Here is an 18,618-nt window from a genome sequence, read left to right as displayed (position 1 = left end):
GACCACAAATTCGACTATTCTACATTAAATAAAGGTCACTTTAAAGCCCAATAAACAATACGATCGTAAAAGTAAACACACCTTTGTACAGTAGTATAGCCAACATGAGGAAGTGAGAAAATTAAGCACGAGATTCACTTGACGTCAACACTGTTGAAAACAGACTGAAACTGACTTACCGACATGCTGATAGGATGTATCAATGCTAAAGCTAAAATAAAAGAAGCTGCCAAAGACGTTCTCATCTTTCAGTAGAGTTGGTGTTCAGTTTATTTTGTCCAAATCTGCGACAGGTACTCCGTAGGTGTTGAACCTATTGAGCCTCGAGCCTCCACAGCGCTGCCCAAACCCCGCCCACCACTGAATCGTGACCAACTAAGAACCACCTGACTGACGTGTTTACAGAGGCGCACCTGAAGGATACAGTCATTCGTTCGTTTGTTTAATACAGAATGGCGTGTATTATTAGTGATGCATTAGTATTCTAATGTGACTGGTCAAGGTGGCGCAAATAACTAATGTGTATACCATGGGGGTTGTTAGATCTACAATACATTATATCTTTCAGATATTAGTTGGTTTTGTATGTAAAAATCTTAATTTGGAAACGAACTAGGAACTACTCAATAGCCACCATGTCTTGGAGAAAAAAAGTACAATATTGACCTCTGAAATTCAGTGCAGAAGTAGTAGTATAAAATTAGTACAAGATTTGGATACATATGTATATTTATTTTATAATGAATTGAAACCCTGTGACTGCACACGGCAGATCTGAGGTGCACGGAAACAAAACATTGTACTACTTGAGTATATACACGTTTTACTTGGCATGCATTTTGCCATTATATACATTTTAATCACACTACGTTTAGTTTTCCTTGTGAAATTGCATCCGTTTAGTGTCTAGGGATAATTGTGTAGCATTTGGAGGAATAAACCTTTCACAAGTTCAAAGATGGAGTGTGACACTTCCTTATCTTGGACACTGATCACGTTAAGCTTGTACATCTGATAATTAAAATTGAGCTAGAAAAGCTTTTAAAAGATGGCAAACGGGAGAAAAACCACAACAATGCTGGTCAAATGTTAGAAGAACAGTTTAATCATACATAGTCACAATTCTGCTTCCAAAAATGAGTTTGTTTTCTTCATCTAACATCTGGAAATGTACATAAGGCCACCTGAAAATGTACATGACTTTGACAGTGTGACAAAACTCATATGTTCATATTTATATAATTGACAATATTTTACATTGCTTTTGCTTACAAGGTAGAAGCTGTTCCAAAATACAGCACTCATCTGTACAAAAATAATTCTTGTCATGTCCTGTGAAGTTTCCATGGCATCAGAGAGGACTAAATGCAGCCTCAATTTTAGTACAGAGTGTTTTTTTTTCTTCTTCTTTTTAAACTGTCACACTTCAGAAATACTATCAACAGTGGATGTTACAGCTCCAGTACAAATAGAGGCTGGCCTTTCCCATAACAGATTAAAAACAAAAAAAACATGCCAGATTGTGAAGCCATAAAGATTTTTTTCTTCCTTTAAAATAACACTTGATCAAATAAAACTGTATACATTATATTCAAGGGGAAAGGAGTGATGAATATACACACACATCAAAATGCACATTTTTGCCTTTTTCTCCTCAAAAAGTGTAAAAGACATCCCATTTACAGCATAAACGTTTACAAATGTACAACTGTACAGACGAAATAAAAGCATCACTACAAATTTAGAGCAAGGCCTGTCAAAACACCACAACTAGACATTTTTTTCTTCTTCAATTAAACTAATAATCTTACACTTATTAACTGCACATATACTACAAGTATTCATATGAAGCCATCACTACGAGCATTATGGGTGAATTGTATTAGCTTTCGATGGCCCCACCGGCCTGGTCACTTGCATACCCAACTGAATGAAAAAGAGAAGTAAAAAACAAAAGAACAGAACCATTAATAAGAAGGTTCTTTCAGCATCCCTTTCTTCGACTTATCCCACTACTTCTAGTTCATGTCACCTCAGATATACAAAGCTGGGAAAAGTGCCACTTCACAACATCTTTTTTTTTTCCCCCCGGACTACTCTGGCCTTCAGGCGGTGGGGGTCCCATCGTCGCTGCAAGCCCCTATACCCAAAAGCAACAATTTACACATACATAAAGATGCTATACATCGTTAAACTACTCCTACGCAAGAGATGATTATTCAGTACATAAAGATACCGTTTCTAGGGCAGTGTTCATCTCAAAGTACAAGACAGATAAGATGTTACACAAAACATGATAAAGGAAAAAAAATCATTCCAAGGATTAAAACCTGTCACAGCATGCCAACACATACCCCCAGTCCCCCCCCACTACAGTCATTTCATGTTAAGATTATACCAGGTTACACGCCCGCTATACAACCAAACCTCATGCTCCGCTTCTATAAGTTAATGGTAGCGTGTTATTTTTGCATAAACCCCCCCGAGTGATCACCTGGATGAGGGACAGACGGCTCAAAATGGGGCTCAGTGGATGCAGCAGCTCAGGTTGGTCAGTCTGTAATATTTAGTACCGAAAATGTTCAGAAAATTACATCAGGCAGACTACAAGCCGCTTGGGTAAACCCCCCTCCCTCCCCTCCCCCCTAATTAGCCTGAAAAATGAATAAGCCACCACTGGAAAACACCACCCTAGACTAAAGCACCAACCCCTAAGCCGAGCTCGCAAACTGGTCACTTCAAGACCTCTGGGTGACTGTGGCACAGGACACATAGTACTCACCTGTGGACGGAGGGGCTTATATCCATCCATACTATGTAGTGCTATTTAAAAACTAATCCATCAGCTGCTTTGGCATGGGAAACACGTTTACGGTGCATGGGATAATATACAAATAGAATATTCCATTGCCTAGACTTGATTAGAACAGCTGACATAATAAGTCTGGTTATTTAAAAGGATCACTCAGTTTAACCTTAGAAAATCACTTGCTGGTGTTAATTGTAGGAATTGGAAATTTCAGCAATGTGTATAATTATTATTTTTTTTCTACAGAGAATTTACAAGGTAAAAAACTAAATGTACAAGATAATATGAAAACCAGTCAAATACATCAATTACATCATTAACAATGGGCTTGTGCTTTACCCAGGGAAAAAATAAAAATAAAAATAAAAATAAAATCTGCCTGCTGACTGTGCGTCCCCTGGGGGCCACACTGGGGACCTGCACCAGGGTTGGCGGGGTGGCAGGGGTCAGTTGTCACAGCGTTCTTAGGTGAAGTTGACTTGTCTTTTTTTTTTTGGTAATTCCCTCAAAATGGGATAACAGAGGGTGTCAAAGGCTAACCCCTATGTCTAAGGAGCATCTCTCACAGAACAGGGGGGGTTCGGGGCTCCTCCTCCTCCACTTCTTCAGGGGACCCAGGATGTCGACGGGACTACATGAGGCCGTTCGTGGGGCCACCGATGGGACCCAGTTCAGATCCGCTCTTCATGTAGTACTTCTCCAGCTTGGCCAGAATGTGCTTCCCGTAGGTGTACTTACGGAGAGTGGCAATGTGAGGACGGATCTGAGAAGGGAGAGACGGCAAAGGTCAGCAAATTCAGAGTAGAGCTGAAAGAATTTGTTTACGAATCAATTAGCTGATAAACAACAACGTCATTAATCAATTCAAGGGATTTCTGAAGCAAAAACACTAAAGATTCACTGGTTCCAGGTTAGAAAATGTTGGTACTTCACAACAGCATATTCAATGTTTTGGACCGTTGATTGACAGGCATTCTCTCAGATTTCTTACATTTAATTGACCAATCAAAAAAATAATTTGCAGAATAATAAATTATACAATTAATCATTAATTTCCCTAGATTAAAATCAATGTGATCCAACATTAAAAGCTAAATATAAAGACATGTCCATCTTCTATATTGAAGTTTGGGGAGAAGGCAAAATATTTTTTCCACAACTGGCTCAGACACTCAAAAACCACAAGTCATTAATGTTTTAATGTAAGCGATTTAATCATTGTATTGGTTCACTGTATTTAACGAGGAACGAGTGTAAGTGTTTCCCTTTTGATGTAAACAGCCCCGTCATTCCACATCTGCATGATCACACAGAGTTAATAGGTCACCAACCTTGTGCATGATGATTTTGCGCTGAGCCGGTTCTGCCATGTCGATCATTCTCTGAACAACGTAGTTGGCGTACTGGTCCTTCATCATGGTGTACAGGGCGCTGTGGGGCCCGTCTTTCTGGCAGCACACTTCGTCTATCAGCAGGGCCCTCTCTGCACGCGAAGAGTGGATCACACACTTCTCCACAACGTTACTGAGGGACAACAGAGAGAGAGGAAAGCTTCAATTACAAATTCAGAACGGAGCTGAAGGAGTCACAGCTCACAGACATGACTTTTCTGACGTCTGTGTGGATGGAATCAAGCTTTATAGATGTCACTATTCAGCCCTTTGATGAGTCAGGGAGAGAGGCACTACTTTTTCTCAAGTGCGTCTTTCCAGGTAGTGCTTTGGATCAACATAAGCATGCCTGTCTGTACGTTAAGGGTGCACTCAGGCAAAAAAGGAGCAGCCCATAGTACAAACCAAGCACATCAACATGATCCATGGTCAGTGAATGTTAGCGTTTCGTGCAGCACTGTTAAAATGATGTCTCAGTTTTATAGCAGATTTAACAAATCAAAGCTACATTAATCTTCCCTTAATGGTGACAACAAAATGATTTGGATATCGACTTGGTAGCTGCACTGTGCTTGAAACGAACCATGTAGTGGTTTGTAAATTGTTGAGGTCGACTTACCTTGCGAATTTGTGTTGGCTGAGGACAAGAACCTTCCCACGAACCTCTGCCACTATCTTGCTCTTATCTTCTGGCCTGCCGTGCTCCAAAACGTGCTGAATGACGTAGTTACCGTACTGATCCTGTAGGAGGCAGGGCAGGTGTGAGCTCGAGGTAAAAAGACATTTCAAATATTGACCAACCACAAAAAAGGATCCGTGCGACACCCTTTACTCAGACTGATGCTCATGCACTACTCTTGGTCGTAATTGGTGCGAGATAAACATGCATCTCTACAATGATGGGTAGACGAATGAGTGACACTCTTACAAATACCCTTACGTCATCACTGCGGAAGGTCAGACACAACAGATGCTGCTGGTTTTGAGTGTTGCTGAACAGAGACAGCACAACCAACAGCATCGTTGCCCCTTCAGAAATGGGTGATAGACCGTTATGGGTGTAAAACTCACCTGACCAAGCAACAAATGACACCACTCTGAATTTATCTTGTTAAAAGTAGTAATTGGTTGTGTCGGTAATGTAACCGCCACCATTAATTTGGTAGTATTTGCCTTCAAATACATTTCCTGTCAATCTGTTTTTAACAAGAAGCTGCATTATTTTGGACTTGAGGTCTATTTAAGAACTAAGATGAGGTGAAGTGTTTTCAGCACTACTTCTGAACACTGAAGTTTAAACTCTCTGGAAGCTCGTATCAAACAATTACTGTGAAATTAAGTAGCCGAAAACAGAGAAACAGATTGATCAGGAGATGCTTTGGGCTAAAGAGAGGGATCATCAGTGAAGCCTCTGTGGCATAAAGCAAGATGGGGGGGGAAAAAAGAGGAGAAAAGGACGGCTCAGAGGGTTAGGAGAAGGCCGGTAGTTGGAGAACTATTTACAGGTTAAAATTAGAGTCTTTACACAAGAAAAGATAAAAAGGGAAAAGAAGAAGGGAGGACAGCGACATCCGCGAGAGAGGCAAAGTGCTCTGACCTTGAACAGTGCATCGCGGGACACTGTATAATACGTTTTGGGTGTCATCTCCAATGATACGCCTTGATATTTCTAGATGGAATAAGTGAAGGGGCAGGGTGGATGTTTAGAGAATCACATACATCAGATGCAATGACAGCTAACAGTACAAATACATTCGTCCTTATCACTTTACACTTAGACCACAGCTACACAGGAATAATGACAAGCTGAAAATATGAAATGCTCATACATGGAGACGTGCAAATACACATGACGAGTGTTTATCCCAACAATGATCCGTCACATCTAACAAGCAAACGTCTGCAAACAATGAGGGCTTAGAAATGAAGACAGATGTGCTCACCTGGCCCAGCTGTTCAGAGTGCTGATGCAGCTCTTCCAGGATGGGCAGAGTCTGCTCCTGGGTGCAGTGCTCCAAAATCCTTTGGATAACTCTGCAGCCATAGGGGTGTGTGGAGAGCACAAACACCTGGAAAAGAAAGTGAAAGCATATTTGGACTGTGCACATCCATCTTTAATAAAACAGCCCGAGTCAGAGAGGGATTGTATTCTGTATTGTCGATTAATTAATTAATTAATTATTCACAAGACTACGATATAGTTTCATTTTAAATATATTTGTTCAGCTTTAAATCTGACGGGGACGAAACACAGGGGCCGACCGAAGATGAAAAATAAATAGATCAAAAAGGGACAAGATTGTGAGCAACCAAAGTCACCGAAATGCTGTTAAAACCCGTTCACTATACGCAGCCTATTAAAGAAAACTAATTACCTAACGAAGTTCTATCGCTGCACAACGATCCTACTCACTCAGATATTGACATATTATAGGAATTGGGTTTGATCAGTGACAGCTGATCTTAACTGTGTGCACCGTCACAGCGTTATACATAAAAGAAACTCCCTTGCAGAAGTTTTATTCTGAGCAGAGGGTGAAGGTTCAGAATAACACGCAGTAACTTTAGATTTTCCTGAGTAACAAACAGATTTTATCTATGGATTGGCATTTTCAAAGATGCCACATACAGTGGGGAAAAAAAAGTATTTAGTCAGCCACCAATTGTGCAAGTTCTCCCGCTTAAAAATATGAGAGACGCCTGTAATTTTCATCATAGGTACACTTCAAATATGAGAGACAGAATGGGGGGAAAGAATCCAGGAAATCACATTGTAGGCTTTTTAATGAATTAATTGGTAAATTCCTCGGTAAAATAAGTATTTGGTCACCTACAAACAAGCAAGATTTCTGGCTCTCACAGACCTGTAACTTCTTCTTTAAGAGGCTCCTCTGTCCTCCACTCATTACCTGTATTAATGGCAACTGTTTGAACTTGTTATCAGTATAAAAGACACCTGTCCACAACCTCAAACAGTCACACTCCAAACTCCACTATGGCCAAGACCAAAGAGCTGTCAAAGGACACCAGAAACAAAATTGTAGACCTGCACCAGGCTGGGAAGACTGAATCTGCAATAGGTAAGCAGCTTGGTGTGAAGAAATCAACTGTGGGAGCAATTATTAGAAAATGGAAGACATACAAGACCACCGATAGTCTCCCTCGATCTGGGGCTCCACGCAAGATCTCACCCCGTGGGGTCAAAATGATCACAAGAACGGTGAACAAAAATCCCAGAACCACACGGGGGGACCTAGTGAATGACCTGCAGAGAGCTGGGACCAAAGTAACAAAGGCTACCATCAGTAACACACTACGCCGCCAGGGACTCAAATCCTGCAGTGCCAGACGTGTCCCCCTGCTTAAGCCAGTACATGTCCAGGCCCGTCTGAAGTTTGCTAGAGAGCATTTGGATGATGCAGAAGAGGATTGGGAGAATGTCATATGGTCAGATGAAACCAAAATAGAAATTTTTGGTAAAAACTCAACTCGTCGTGTTTGGAGGAGAAAGAATGCCGAGTTGCATCCAAAGAACACCATACCTACTGTGAAGCATGGGGGTGGAAACATCATGCTTTGGGGCTGTTTTTCTGCAAGGGGACCAGGACGACTGATCCGTGTAAAGGAAAGAATGAATGGGGCCATGTATCGTGAGATTTTGAGTGGAAACCTCCTTCCATCAGCAAGGGCATTGAAGATGAAACGTGGCTGGGTCTTTCAGCATGACAATGATCCCAAACACACCGCCGGGGCAACGAAGGAGTGGCTTCGTAAGAAGCATTTCAAGGTCCTGGAGTGGCCTAGCCAGTCTCCAGATCTCAACCCCATAGAAAATCTGTGGAGGGAGTTGAAAGTCCGTGTTGCCCAGCGACAGCCCCAAAACATCACTGCTCTAGAGGAGATCTGCGCCAAAATACCAGCAACAGTGTGTGAAAAGCTTGTGAAGACTTACAGAAAACGTTTGACCTCTGTCATTGCCAACAAAGGGTATATAACAAAGTATTGAGATGAACTTTTGTTATTGACCAAATACTTATTTTCCACCATAATTTGCAAATAAATTCTTTAAATTCTGTCTCTCATAGTTGAGGGTATACCTATGATGAAAATTACAGGCCTCTCATCTTTTTAAGTGGGAGAACTTGCACAATTGGTGGCTGACTAAATACTTTTTTTCCCCCACTGTACATAGGTTCATCAATTTATTCAAAACAAATGTGACATGTTTAATGTTCATGTGATGGATGCATACATGTAATGTTTGTTTGATTCTCTACTCTGTAGTCACTTCAAGTCGTCACTGACGTTTCTTGCTTTTTCATTCCATTCTTGCTTTTATATTAACAATGCCATTGATAAAAGCAAATGGGATACATTTGGATTCATATGCGGGCATTCTAAACATTTTACATTCACAAATCCACCAACGCAAAAAGCAGATTATAAAAAAGGGGAATGACAGCTGAGCCTTTGCTTTTGAGAATAAACCCACCTGTCCTTGGAAGGCATCAATAATGAACTGCAGGGCCTGAGGCTGGACACACTCGATGCACTTCTGCACCACATGGTTGCCATTTTGGTCCTTGACACACTTCAACACGTGGCCATCCAGCTCACGGACAATGTCGCTCTGGAGTGAAGATAAAAGGGAACGAGGGCATAATTTTAAACAGGTGTCACCATGTTGACTAATGAAGAAAAAACAAAAATGAAAGAAAAACAAGGTCAGCAAAAACGTCATAGAGAAGTATAATCTCACTTACAATTACCTGCTGGTCTGAGGAAATGGACTCCAGGGCTTTCTGAATGACCCGACAGCCATACATCTGCAGAGCCAGGGGAAGGACGTGTCCACGGATACGTGTTGCCAAAGCCAGCTTCTGGTCTGCGCTTCCAAACTGCAGCACAAAAACACACAAACTCTACTGCACACATGCTACAGAGAACTCTGTAATGCTACTATATCAATATGGGTGTTGTTACTGAAATGACACCTAGATAAACTGTCCCAACCTCAAAGAACTTCTGGATGACATAGTTCCCAAATACATCAGTCATCAGTTGGTATGCTGCTTGCAGAATCTCTCCAAACACCATCTGCCTCTCAGCTGGAGTGGCCCTCTCTAGCTTCTGCTGGATAAATCTAGACAGAGAGAGATTGAAAACAGAGAGTAGAGATGAAAAGAAATTCAGCAGGTTTTGGTACACCAATGCACTCTTAGGTTTACAGTTTAAAAAAAAAAAATAAAAAAAAATAAAAAAACATTTGTTAGCCACCTGGATCCATGCTGGTCTTGAGAGAACTCCACCATGTGGCCGGGCAGGTCACGGAGTTGCAGGTTCGGGAAGCGGTTGTTCCTAAAGTCTTCCAGTAGGCGGCTGCGTCCGGATGGCATAACATCAGAACGACTGTAGCGAGGCCGAGACGGAGGGAACAGCTGGCTGCTGGAATTGAAAAGACTGGACGTCCCCCCAGTGCTCCGGTACTTCGCCTCAGCTCCGGGCGCGGCAGAAATGTAACGCCCGCTGCCATTTGTCAGGCCACCTAGGATTAGAGAATAACCGGACACTGTTGTAGTGGGAGTGTCAGTAGCACATGATCCTTATGCATGTGAAACAGAACGCCTTGAGACGGAGGACACATTTCTGAAAAAATTATCCGCTTTAAATCAACTACGTAAAATGCATCAATCGTTCACCATTCCCATGAATATGAGGCTTACCTAGGTGAAGGCTGGAAGAGGATCCATGAGAGGAGGGCAGAGATGGTGGAGGAGTAAGTGGAGAGTGACCTGGTGTGAGGCCAATGGGGCTGGGTGAAGAGTAGCCCAGGCTGTTGTAGAAGGGCTGGCCGATGGGAGTTAAACTGCTGCCACCGCGTTTGTATAGATCGGAGCTTGCCAGCAGGGAGTCCCTGCGAGATACACTGCTACTGGTAGAGCTGGACACTGCAAGAAAAACAATAGAGAACCAGTTGAGAAAAACAAGACCTCGAAAAGTAAAGTTCTGTTCATCCATATGTATCTTGTAGCCAAAGCCACTGACCAGAAGAGCCGAAGCCTCCGAGAGCAGAGCCCAGGCCGACGCCGAGGGACCCGGCGGCACTGCTGAAGCCCAGGGAGGAGGTCTGTGGTGGCGGCGCAGCAGAGGTGTGTGAGAAAAGGGAGCTGCTCTGAGAAGTGTTGGGGACCGTTCCAGAGCCGTAAAATGAGCTGGAGGGCAGGCCGCTGCTGGGTGGAGGAGCCTGCTGCTGCTGAGGCTGCTGCTGAGGTTGAGGCATTGAGCGGTATAGACCGTTGCCTGGACCAGACATGTTGTTACCGGAGCCAGATGCTGACACCGCAGCTGCTGGTGGGAAGGGGGGGAAAAGGGGAGCAGAGTTGAGAAAGACCCTGAGTGGTACTAAGTAAGAACAGAGTGGATCCACATGTTGGAAATGATACCGACTAGTGGACTCGTACTAACCAGCTTGTGCTGCTGCAGGGTTGATGAGGAGAGGGGTCTGGACTAGACGGACTGGCCCACCCAGACCAGCTCGGGCACCGGGGCCCATCACCAAGGCCCCATTCTGGTCATAGTAGGCTGCAGGGGCTAAAACCTGATAACCTGAAAAGATGAACAAAATAAGTGGTCAGAAATGATAGATTACTATGTACAAAACATTTCTAAAGACAACATCAAGCAGTGAAGATAAGCATGTCTGGCTATAGGGTAGTTGTACGAGGTGGTCTACTAACCAGACATCCCTGCGTATGCCAATGCAGGGTTTGCAGCTGCTGCTGCTAGAGATTCCTGCTGACTCTGTTGGCCTTGCCCAGGTGTAAGAGGTCGCTGGTTGTTTCCTGTGCGCATCACCTGGAGAAGACGATAATGATACTGTCAGAGTACTGCATTACAAGTGCCCAAATTATTTCTATATTACATTAAATATTTTCAGTTTCACTATTTTTACTTTGTGGCATTGTTATCTCATCTATGATCAACGATGCAATTGAGAACATTTTTATTTACTTATTAAATGTAATAAAATCAGGCCCATTTTCAGAGAATGTTTTTCTTATGGCAGGTTTAAATACACCTGGTCCAGCTAGTTCTCTGGCCAAGATTTACCTCAGGTTTACACAGCGTCACAACCAATCTGACAGACAGTAACCGTGTGTACGCCATAGTTCCTCTTTACCGTTGTTCTGTCAATATCGTGTCAAAACGTAATGCGTCTCACATGCGCTGCAAATTGACAGGAACTGCACTTGTGTACTTACATTTCAAGCAACAGATGTGCTTTTGAATGCACTTCAGTTAAAGTCAAGTGAGCTTGGCCGGCATGTGGCTGTAGATTCGTAGTAAATATCATTTTCATAGTTTGTTGTCACTTAAACAAGACACAATCCCGAAAAATCTGTCTACTAAAACATAAGAGGGACAGCCAGCCAGCATGAAGGTATTTAATGTGGTTTGTACTGTAATATTTTACTCTCAGTATATACAGCTCTATGGCCATTAACATCGCAGTTTTTAGTTTTGAGTTGTGTTCATGACAGCCTTTTCACAATGAGCCGGCTTTTCGAGGCCACCTTAATGAAACATCTCAGACCAAAACCACAACACTTCCTACCTGTTGTTGGCCTGGCCCCTGATTGGATGCTTGCTGATTAGCTGAGTGATTGGCAGCTGAGGCAGCCTGTTGCTGGAAAAGGTTGGCCGGATACACACCCCAAGGAACCCCATAGTACTGTGGTGGAACCACTGTGGGACCTGTGGAAGACATTTAGACGTTTCATACACATCCTATACAACCGATTAGAATAGCAACTTTTATCTGAACTTGGCACAACAGCATTGTGTATCAGAAATACATCTAAAGCTTTAACTGGCAAGAACATAAGGGATAAAAAAAATGTGCTGTATGATCACCTGCAAGCGAGGCTGCTGCGGCCAGCCCAGCGGCAGTGTAGGGATCCGTACCAGGGGGGCCAGCATTAATGATGTAAGGGTTTGGCACAAAGGCAGGACCAAGGCCAGCTGGGTAATAAGAGGAACAGCAATGCAATTCATTTCTCCATATCAAATCTCATTCAAATAACTTACAACTGAAAAAAATAGGTCTCCATAGACAAAACGTAATTCAACTATATCACGCGGCACACTGTACCACACCCGTCGTAAGACAAACAGCCTCATTTACCGAGATGCTGCTGCTGGGCTGCAGCCAGGGCATATTGTTGCTGCTGAGCTGCAGTTAGCTGTTGAACAGCCAGGGCATTAGATCTCTGGAACAACTGGGGGGAGAAAAAATAAAACAAATATCACAATCTGCTGAGCAAGCTTACATGTATGTATATATATATATATATATATATATATATATATATATATAGATCTCTTGAAAGATGCGTTTTGTTTGTCAACCAACCTGCTGCTGCGAGTTGTAGTCAAACAACCCCATTGGAGTCCCTGAAGAGTCCACCTGAATCTGGTTACCAGCGTAGTCAAACTGGAGGGACTCCACGCCGGCTTGTTGCTCCATGCCTCCCATGTTCTGGGCCTCCTGGCTCTGGAAGTCCTCGGGGCCCTTGTTTTGAGCGGGGTTGTGTTGCTGGAAGGCATGAGGGTGGTGCTGTCCCATCATCTCCAAAGCTGATGGGCCGGGACCCATTCTCTCCACCGCCTCAGTAGGGGAAGCTTGACGGCTCCCTGGGGTCGGACTGGGAGAGTAAAGAAGCGCATATGTCATTTTAGGACAAGACTTTGCCTCGGACAAGAAGCCAAGCAACGTTAACGAGACTATAGGCCTAACATTGATATTCACTCACTTATTTTGACAATTTCAGTACGTTTAGGCTTCATTGCACTGCTCAAATTTGCCAAAACATTAGAAGACCACCTTTAAAATAGCCATGGACATTATGAAATGGGAGGATTTTTTCAAAAACAAGGGTTGCAGATGATGGTTCGAAGTTACAGTTCAAAGTCTGAATTTAAAAATCACCATATTTATAAAGCGCCAAACAATAGGTTGCCGTTCACCTTACGTGACTGAAAAAGGAACACATACTTGAAGTCTTTGCAGTCCCGGTCCATGCCATTAAGTAGACCTCTTCCGTTGGCTTTAGCAGGATCATTCTCATCTCCAACCTTCATCTCTGGGCTCTTGTCCTCTTCATAGGGGGAGACTTTCTCTTGGACATCAATCTTCTCTCTCCCATCTTGGTCAACATCTCCTCCACCCTGTATACATATTATAAAAAAAAAAAAAAAAAAAAAAAAAAAAAAAAAAAAATAGATGAGGTAAGACTACGTGCCACCCTTTAGAATAAGTGTTCGATAAGTCAAGAGAACTCACTCTTGTGAGTTAAGAGGTGAGACAGAAGCTCAACTTACATAGCCACCGTTCCTGTAGCGACCATCCATCTTGTCACCAGGAGAGGAGCTGAGGACGTACTCCACCATGCTCACCCCCAGACCTCCACCTTCTGAGCGAGGTGAAAGCACAGAGTTGGCATCACCATTCCCATGGAAGCTCTGGCCTGGTCGCCGCTGCACCATGATTGGCTGAGACACTGAATGATCTGAATAAAAACGGCGTGATCAAACATCGGAATAGATGCGCACATAAACCATCGCTGGGTAAACATCCAGTCAGATTAAGATTAAGGCAACAATGAAAATCACAGTCATTAGGATTAGGCATGACGCCATTTACAATTATGTCATTTGATTTGGAATAAATTCCATACGAGCAGATCCAATAATGAATTATTCATCTTGAAGAAAGAAAAGTGAGAATACAATGTCCAGAGATATAGGAGCCACTCACGAGATGATCCCCATGCATTGTCCCTCCACTCCTCTCCAAGAAGCATGCCTTTCCTTCCATCCTTGGCCAGCTCATCAGAATCCCAGAGCTTTTTTGCCGGCAGAAGCTAAAACACAAAGTGTACATCTTTTGTAAGATCATTTTGCATTGTAGGTTATTAAAAATGTGATGTTTAGTGGTTAGGTTACAGTTTTGAAGTTTAAATATTGTTTTTTACTGTAGTGTTGGTCAGCGTAACCCTTTCTCACTTAGTCATACCTCAGCAAAGACCTTTGAGCATGAACACATCCCTATGGACTTGGAGAGGCTGTAAAGATTGTCATTTGCTCCTTCATGGAGAACACATTATTGCATTTTTATCCCGAATAATTTCAACTACTACAGTGCAGAGTTAGTGTAGTTACATAATGAAATTAATTCACTCACCTCTGCACTGTATATTTTAAGCCTATACACTGGGAGTTTTTCCATATAAATATTCATTTTGATGTATTGCTATGCTGTAATGGAAAAAAAGACTAATGTTAGGACCAAAAACCTCTTACCTCTCCCATGCCCCTGGACTCCAAAGCAAGAGCTTGAAAGCCATAGTTCATTTCATCCGCAGCACGGACCTGAGACAAAAGAAACACAAATCTTACAGCACTAAATGGATGGCCACAAAATAGAGACCTTAACGGATATTACATTTGTTCCACACGCTGCAGAGAACAAACTAACCTGTTCTTTGATTTCTGATCAATTTTACCCAGAAAATATGTTGGTTCTGTGAAACGAATAAACTACAAAACATGGCCTCATATCATTTCAAGAGGCCCTTCAGCCCACAAAAGCTTTTTCCAACATGAAGTATTTAAATAATCGACACAATACAACAACGTACAAACAAAAAAACACCAGAAAAGAGTAAGAAACTCATGCTTTGAAACGTGTAATTCTACATGTGTAAGCCTGATTAGCTATTCATAAGTTATAATCACCAAAGTACAACTGTGTCGAGAAGTAATTTCATACACTGTACGAGTCCTTGAAGATTACAAACACATGAAAGATTAGAATCATAGCGCTATAACATTACACGAAGGACAAAACAGAGTTGCTGCACCCATTTTCTTTTCACCCAAGCCCCCCCCCCCGGTGTGAAAAGTAGGGATGCTGAAGACTCTGGCATGCCTGTGGCTTTGTCATAAAACACTAAAGGTGACATCGTACAAATATTTTAAGGAAGATTTTTTTTTTTTTAAATGCAGTAATGCAACATTAACCCCGATAGAATCTGCTGTAAAAAAACCAACACATAAACATAGAGAAAGAAGGTGGCCCTGTAATAACTTTTCATCAGGCTGAGTGATAACCCCAGGCCCAATCCAATGTATGCACACATTTTCAATGGTTTACATTGACTTAAGAGTGGTTGCAATGATGTTTGGGACGGTGGCAAAAAAGCCTGGAGCCTTGTAGACCAGCTGCTATAATCAAACAACAAAGGGATCTCTATCTGCCAATATGGATCATCAATTATCTGCAATTAGCATCAGCTGCAAAAAACAAAACAAAACAAAAAAAAAAAAAAAAACAGGGAACTGTAAAAGTTATATTTGCTCCCTTTTTTCTTTTGTGCCAATTTGATCTTTGATCCAATCCGAACCGTGAGTTTTATGATCCGTTGCACCACTAGTTGGGTGAGGTGGGTGTGTCACTACAGATACCAGTAAGAAGGTCAAGTCAATCCAAGTAGTCCAGTTTGTGTAACAATTGTGCTGCAGCTTATCTGATTTAAGTTGAAATTAATTACTGGAGTCAACGAATTCTGTTGGTGTGATGTCTATTCGGTTACAGTAGAACAACCGCTGGGCATCAGTGTGACAAAAATATAGCTGTGATGAGGACCTTTTCTATTTTGTTTACTCAATGAAGTTTAATTATTTCTCCAGATTAAAACTGGATATACAAAAAATGCAAATGTTCACCAACCTATATCGTTACCTCAAATTAGTCCCCGTTTTTAAATAATTACTACGAAATTGAATTTGTCATTGTATTTACAGACATTTTCAGTAAAATTATTAGTTTGCTGTACAACAGCATTATAGTCTACCAACTAAAGACAGTGACATTTTTCATAGGCTCCAACGTTAAAACACTCCTAGAAGAATCAAGTGGAATAAATGACCTAGTCTCACATGTGACTAACAGAGTTTTATTGTTTGGTTTGCACATGAAATTTGTATCTTAAGCCGATACAAAATGCTACCGTCTGTCCCTCTAACCCGCATTAGATTAAATAACATTACAATGACTGAAGGCCCTTTTACCTGATCAACATGATTGGCATCACCAGTTGGCCAGCGGTGTTTGCTGGGTGTGCAACCTCCAAGCTGCTCTCCGGGCTGCCTCTGAAAGAAGTATCCGACTGTGGCGTCATCCTGAGATCGTCCACTCAGTGGAGGCTGCGGGGTACCTGGGGCGGTGGGGTTGTTCACAACCCGGTCCATGCCCTGTAAATGTGGGACTCCAGAAGCCTGTCCAGCTCCCCCAACATGAACTCTGACACCTACAGTCTCAGGAGCACCATTTGCATGCAGCATCCCACCTCTTGTCTCCTGCCAGGCCACGTCATTCATACCTAGGATGCTGCATGGAACGCTCATTCCACGGGAAAGCCTGCACAAAACAACATACAAGTATTATGTTGACAAGAATATGCAGTGTTTTTACGTTGGCCCTTTGTGATGTCTTGCATTGATTGACTTCTTAGTCCACCAGAGCATTTGCCTGACAAATAATTCAGATATATGGCTAAAATTACTTTTTATATCCGAATAAAGTCAATGAGGCCCCCCCCCCCATTTTAACGTCACAGTTAGGTGACTGTATTCTGGTAGGCTATGGACTTATGAAAGCTGTAAGTCACAACATGTGGCCATTATGCGAGTCTTGAGACAAACCGAAACTTTTGAACTAACGTTACACTTATGCCCCCAAAAGAATACCACATGAATAACAGGTCCAACTTAGTTTTTTCGACGGGACATACCTAATTTCCCGTATTGCTGACTTCACGTTATGGCTGTTCAACGGTTGAAGATTTAAATGTTAGTTAGCATGAATGTCGCCCTGAATGTATGTATGTAAATGTAACGTTAATTACATAGCTTGTCCGACACGGAAGACATTAACGTCAACGGTGAAGTCTAATTAGGCGATTCTCGTTTATGAATGAGCAATACAAGAACAAATCAGGTGCGTTACAGGCATGATGATGGCTTGCAAGACCCAAAAATGCTAACGCTAGGTAACGTTGTCGTTAGCTTAGTGTTAGCTGGTGGTCGTGGCTAACGCAACGCTACCATTAACGTTATTAATGATTAAAAGACGGGCGCGGCTATCACATAACAATGCTGATTTTTTTAGCCACAACGAGAGCTGTCGCTGGCTTTTAAAAATAAATAACTAGCTCCAGCGAAATAGCCAACATTACTGGTCATTGTGGCAGACCGATGTGCAAGCCTTTCAGCAAGCTGGCTAGCTAACGTAGCTAACCTAGCCAGAGAGTCCGCTGCTAATAAGCAAGCTAACTTACGGCTTTGACTGAACATTTAACGTTTCGTAAATAGTGGTTTAAAAGGGCTAATGGCTAGAGGTTTGTCCCCGTGTTGCATATTGTTGCTTCATCATTCTTGTGCAATCCTTTGTTGACACTAGCCGATATTGACCATGTTTATTGTTAGCTAATGCTACTTAACTAGTGAGCATTAGCAACCTCCTTTGCTAACAAGCTAACGCTAACCGCAGCGGGCCTGCTGTTTATTATTGGTTTTCGACGTTAGACATCAAAGTTAAATTCGTGAATTTGCCATTGCATTACAGTAAGCTATTGTGCCCGTGTGTTTGACGAAAAAACATGCAATTTTCTCGGCTCGAAATACCACATTGAGTGGCTGCAACGAGCCAAATAAACCCAAATGGCCAATGCAAGAGCTAGCACACGCTAATTTGCAAATTGGTGTTGTGTGAGCTAAAACATCACCCAAACACTCAGTGGCTAAACAACATGGCCCCCCTTCAAGTCCCAAACAGAGGGGCCTTAACCGCTAAACAAAAGGGGAAACACTCACACCACGGCAGTCGCGTTTAAATCAATCGCTTTACAAAGCTTTTGCTTTCGATGTGAACAAACAAAGATTCTATACTTACGCGTTGTCGTTTCGAGAGAGGGTCTATGCTTGTTGCACGCCGTCAACCCAATTCTATATTGTTTTGTTTCCTTGGAGAGAGCGGTGATTTAGCAAGGCTCGCTTGATAGTCAAAGCTAAGAGTTTGCCTACGCTAGTGCCCCCTCCCTGTAAATAGCGTGAACTACGTAGACATGCGTATAACAATCAATGTAAATTTGCCTCCCAACATGTTACCCTTTGTACACCATGTGAAGGTAGTATAAATGTTACGCCTAGGTGTGTTTAATGTGCTTTGCAACCTGTAATACAACATTTTAAGAATAAGCATTTCCCCTAAAAGGCGCTCATATTGCTGCTGGATATCAAGTCTTAGTGAATGAAAGATTATTTAATACTAGTTAATTCAATGCGGAGGACAATGAT

At 42.3% G+C, this 18,618-nt stretch overlaps 1 protein-coding gene across 5 annotated transcripts; it reads right to left on the bottom strand.

The window, feature by feature from the left end:
* Positions 1–1,082: 1,082 nt before the first annotated feature.
* On the bottom strand, positions 1,083–18,372 carry pum2 (pumilio RNA-binding family member 2). 5 transcript variants are annotated; one of them, XM_031878369.1, is made up of 23 exons: positions 18,215–18,372; positions 16,333–16,681; positions 14,563–14,631; positions 14,018–14,123; positions 13,582–13,769; positions 13,256–13,428; positions 12,614–12,905; positions 12,386–12,479; positions 12,115–12,222; positions 11,816–11,955; positions 10,938–11,055; positions 10,666–10,806; positions 10,246–10,548; positions 9,924–10,148; positions 9,478–9,745; positions 9,214–9,343; positions 8,964–9,098; positions 8,693–8,830; positions 6,144–6,269; positions 5,798–5,869; positions 4,820–4,941; positions 4,141–4,333; positions 1,083–3,572 (listed from the first exon to the last, which is right to left on the bottom strand). In XM_031878369.1, exons 2-23 carry the CDS (start codon positions 16,666–16,668, stop codon positions 3,441–3,443), a joined length of 3,609 nt encoding a protein of 1,202 aa, XP_031734229.1. In that variant the 5' UTR covers positions 16,669–16,681; positions 18,215–18,372; the 3' UTR covers positions 1,083–3,440. The 5 variants fall into 5 exon arrangements, with proteins under 5 accessions (XP_031734229.1, XP_031734231.1, XP_031734230.1 ...); XM_031878371.1 differs by having other exon boundaries at positions 8,970–9,098; XM_031878370.1 differs by having other exon boundaries at positions 10,246–10,545; positions 18,215–18,371.
* Positions 18,373–18,618: the final 246 nt, after the last annotated feature.

The sequence above is a fragment of the Anarrhichthys ocellatus genome, unplaced genomic scaffold (genome assembly GCF_004355925.1).
Source record: "Anarrhichthys ocellatus isolate YVR2014 unplaced genomic scaffold, GSC_Weel_1.0 scaffold175, whole genome shotgun sequence".
In the NCBI taxonomy this organism is placed as follows: Eukaryota; Metazoa; Chordata; class Actinopteri; order Perciformes; family Anarhichadidae; genus Anarrhichthys; species Anarrhichthys ocellatus.
Note: the sequence above shows the minus strand (reverse complement) of the source record. Positions and strands in the feature narration are given on the sequence as shown.

What these genes read in the sequence shown, in the direction of transcription:
- pum2 (XM_031878369.1), bottom strand. Translation starts at nt 16,668, where the DNA reads ATGAGCGTTCCATGCAGCATCCTAGGTATGAATGACGTGGCCTGGCAG. An exon ending in ACTCTGAACAGCTGGGCCAG is followed by an intron (nt 5,870 to 6,143) that starts GTGAGCACATCT and finishes TATTCCATCTAG; the next exon opens with AAATATCAAGGCGTATCATT. An exon ending in CCCGCGATGCACTGTTCAAG is followed by an intron (nt 4,942 to 5,797) that starts GTCAGAGCACTT and finishes TGCCTCCTACAG; the next exon opens with GATCAGTACGGTAACTACGT.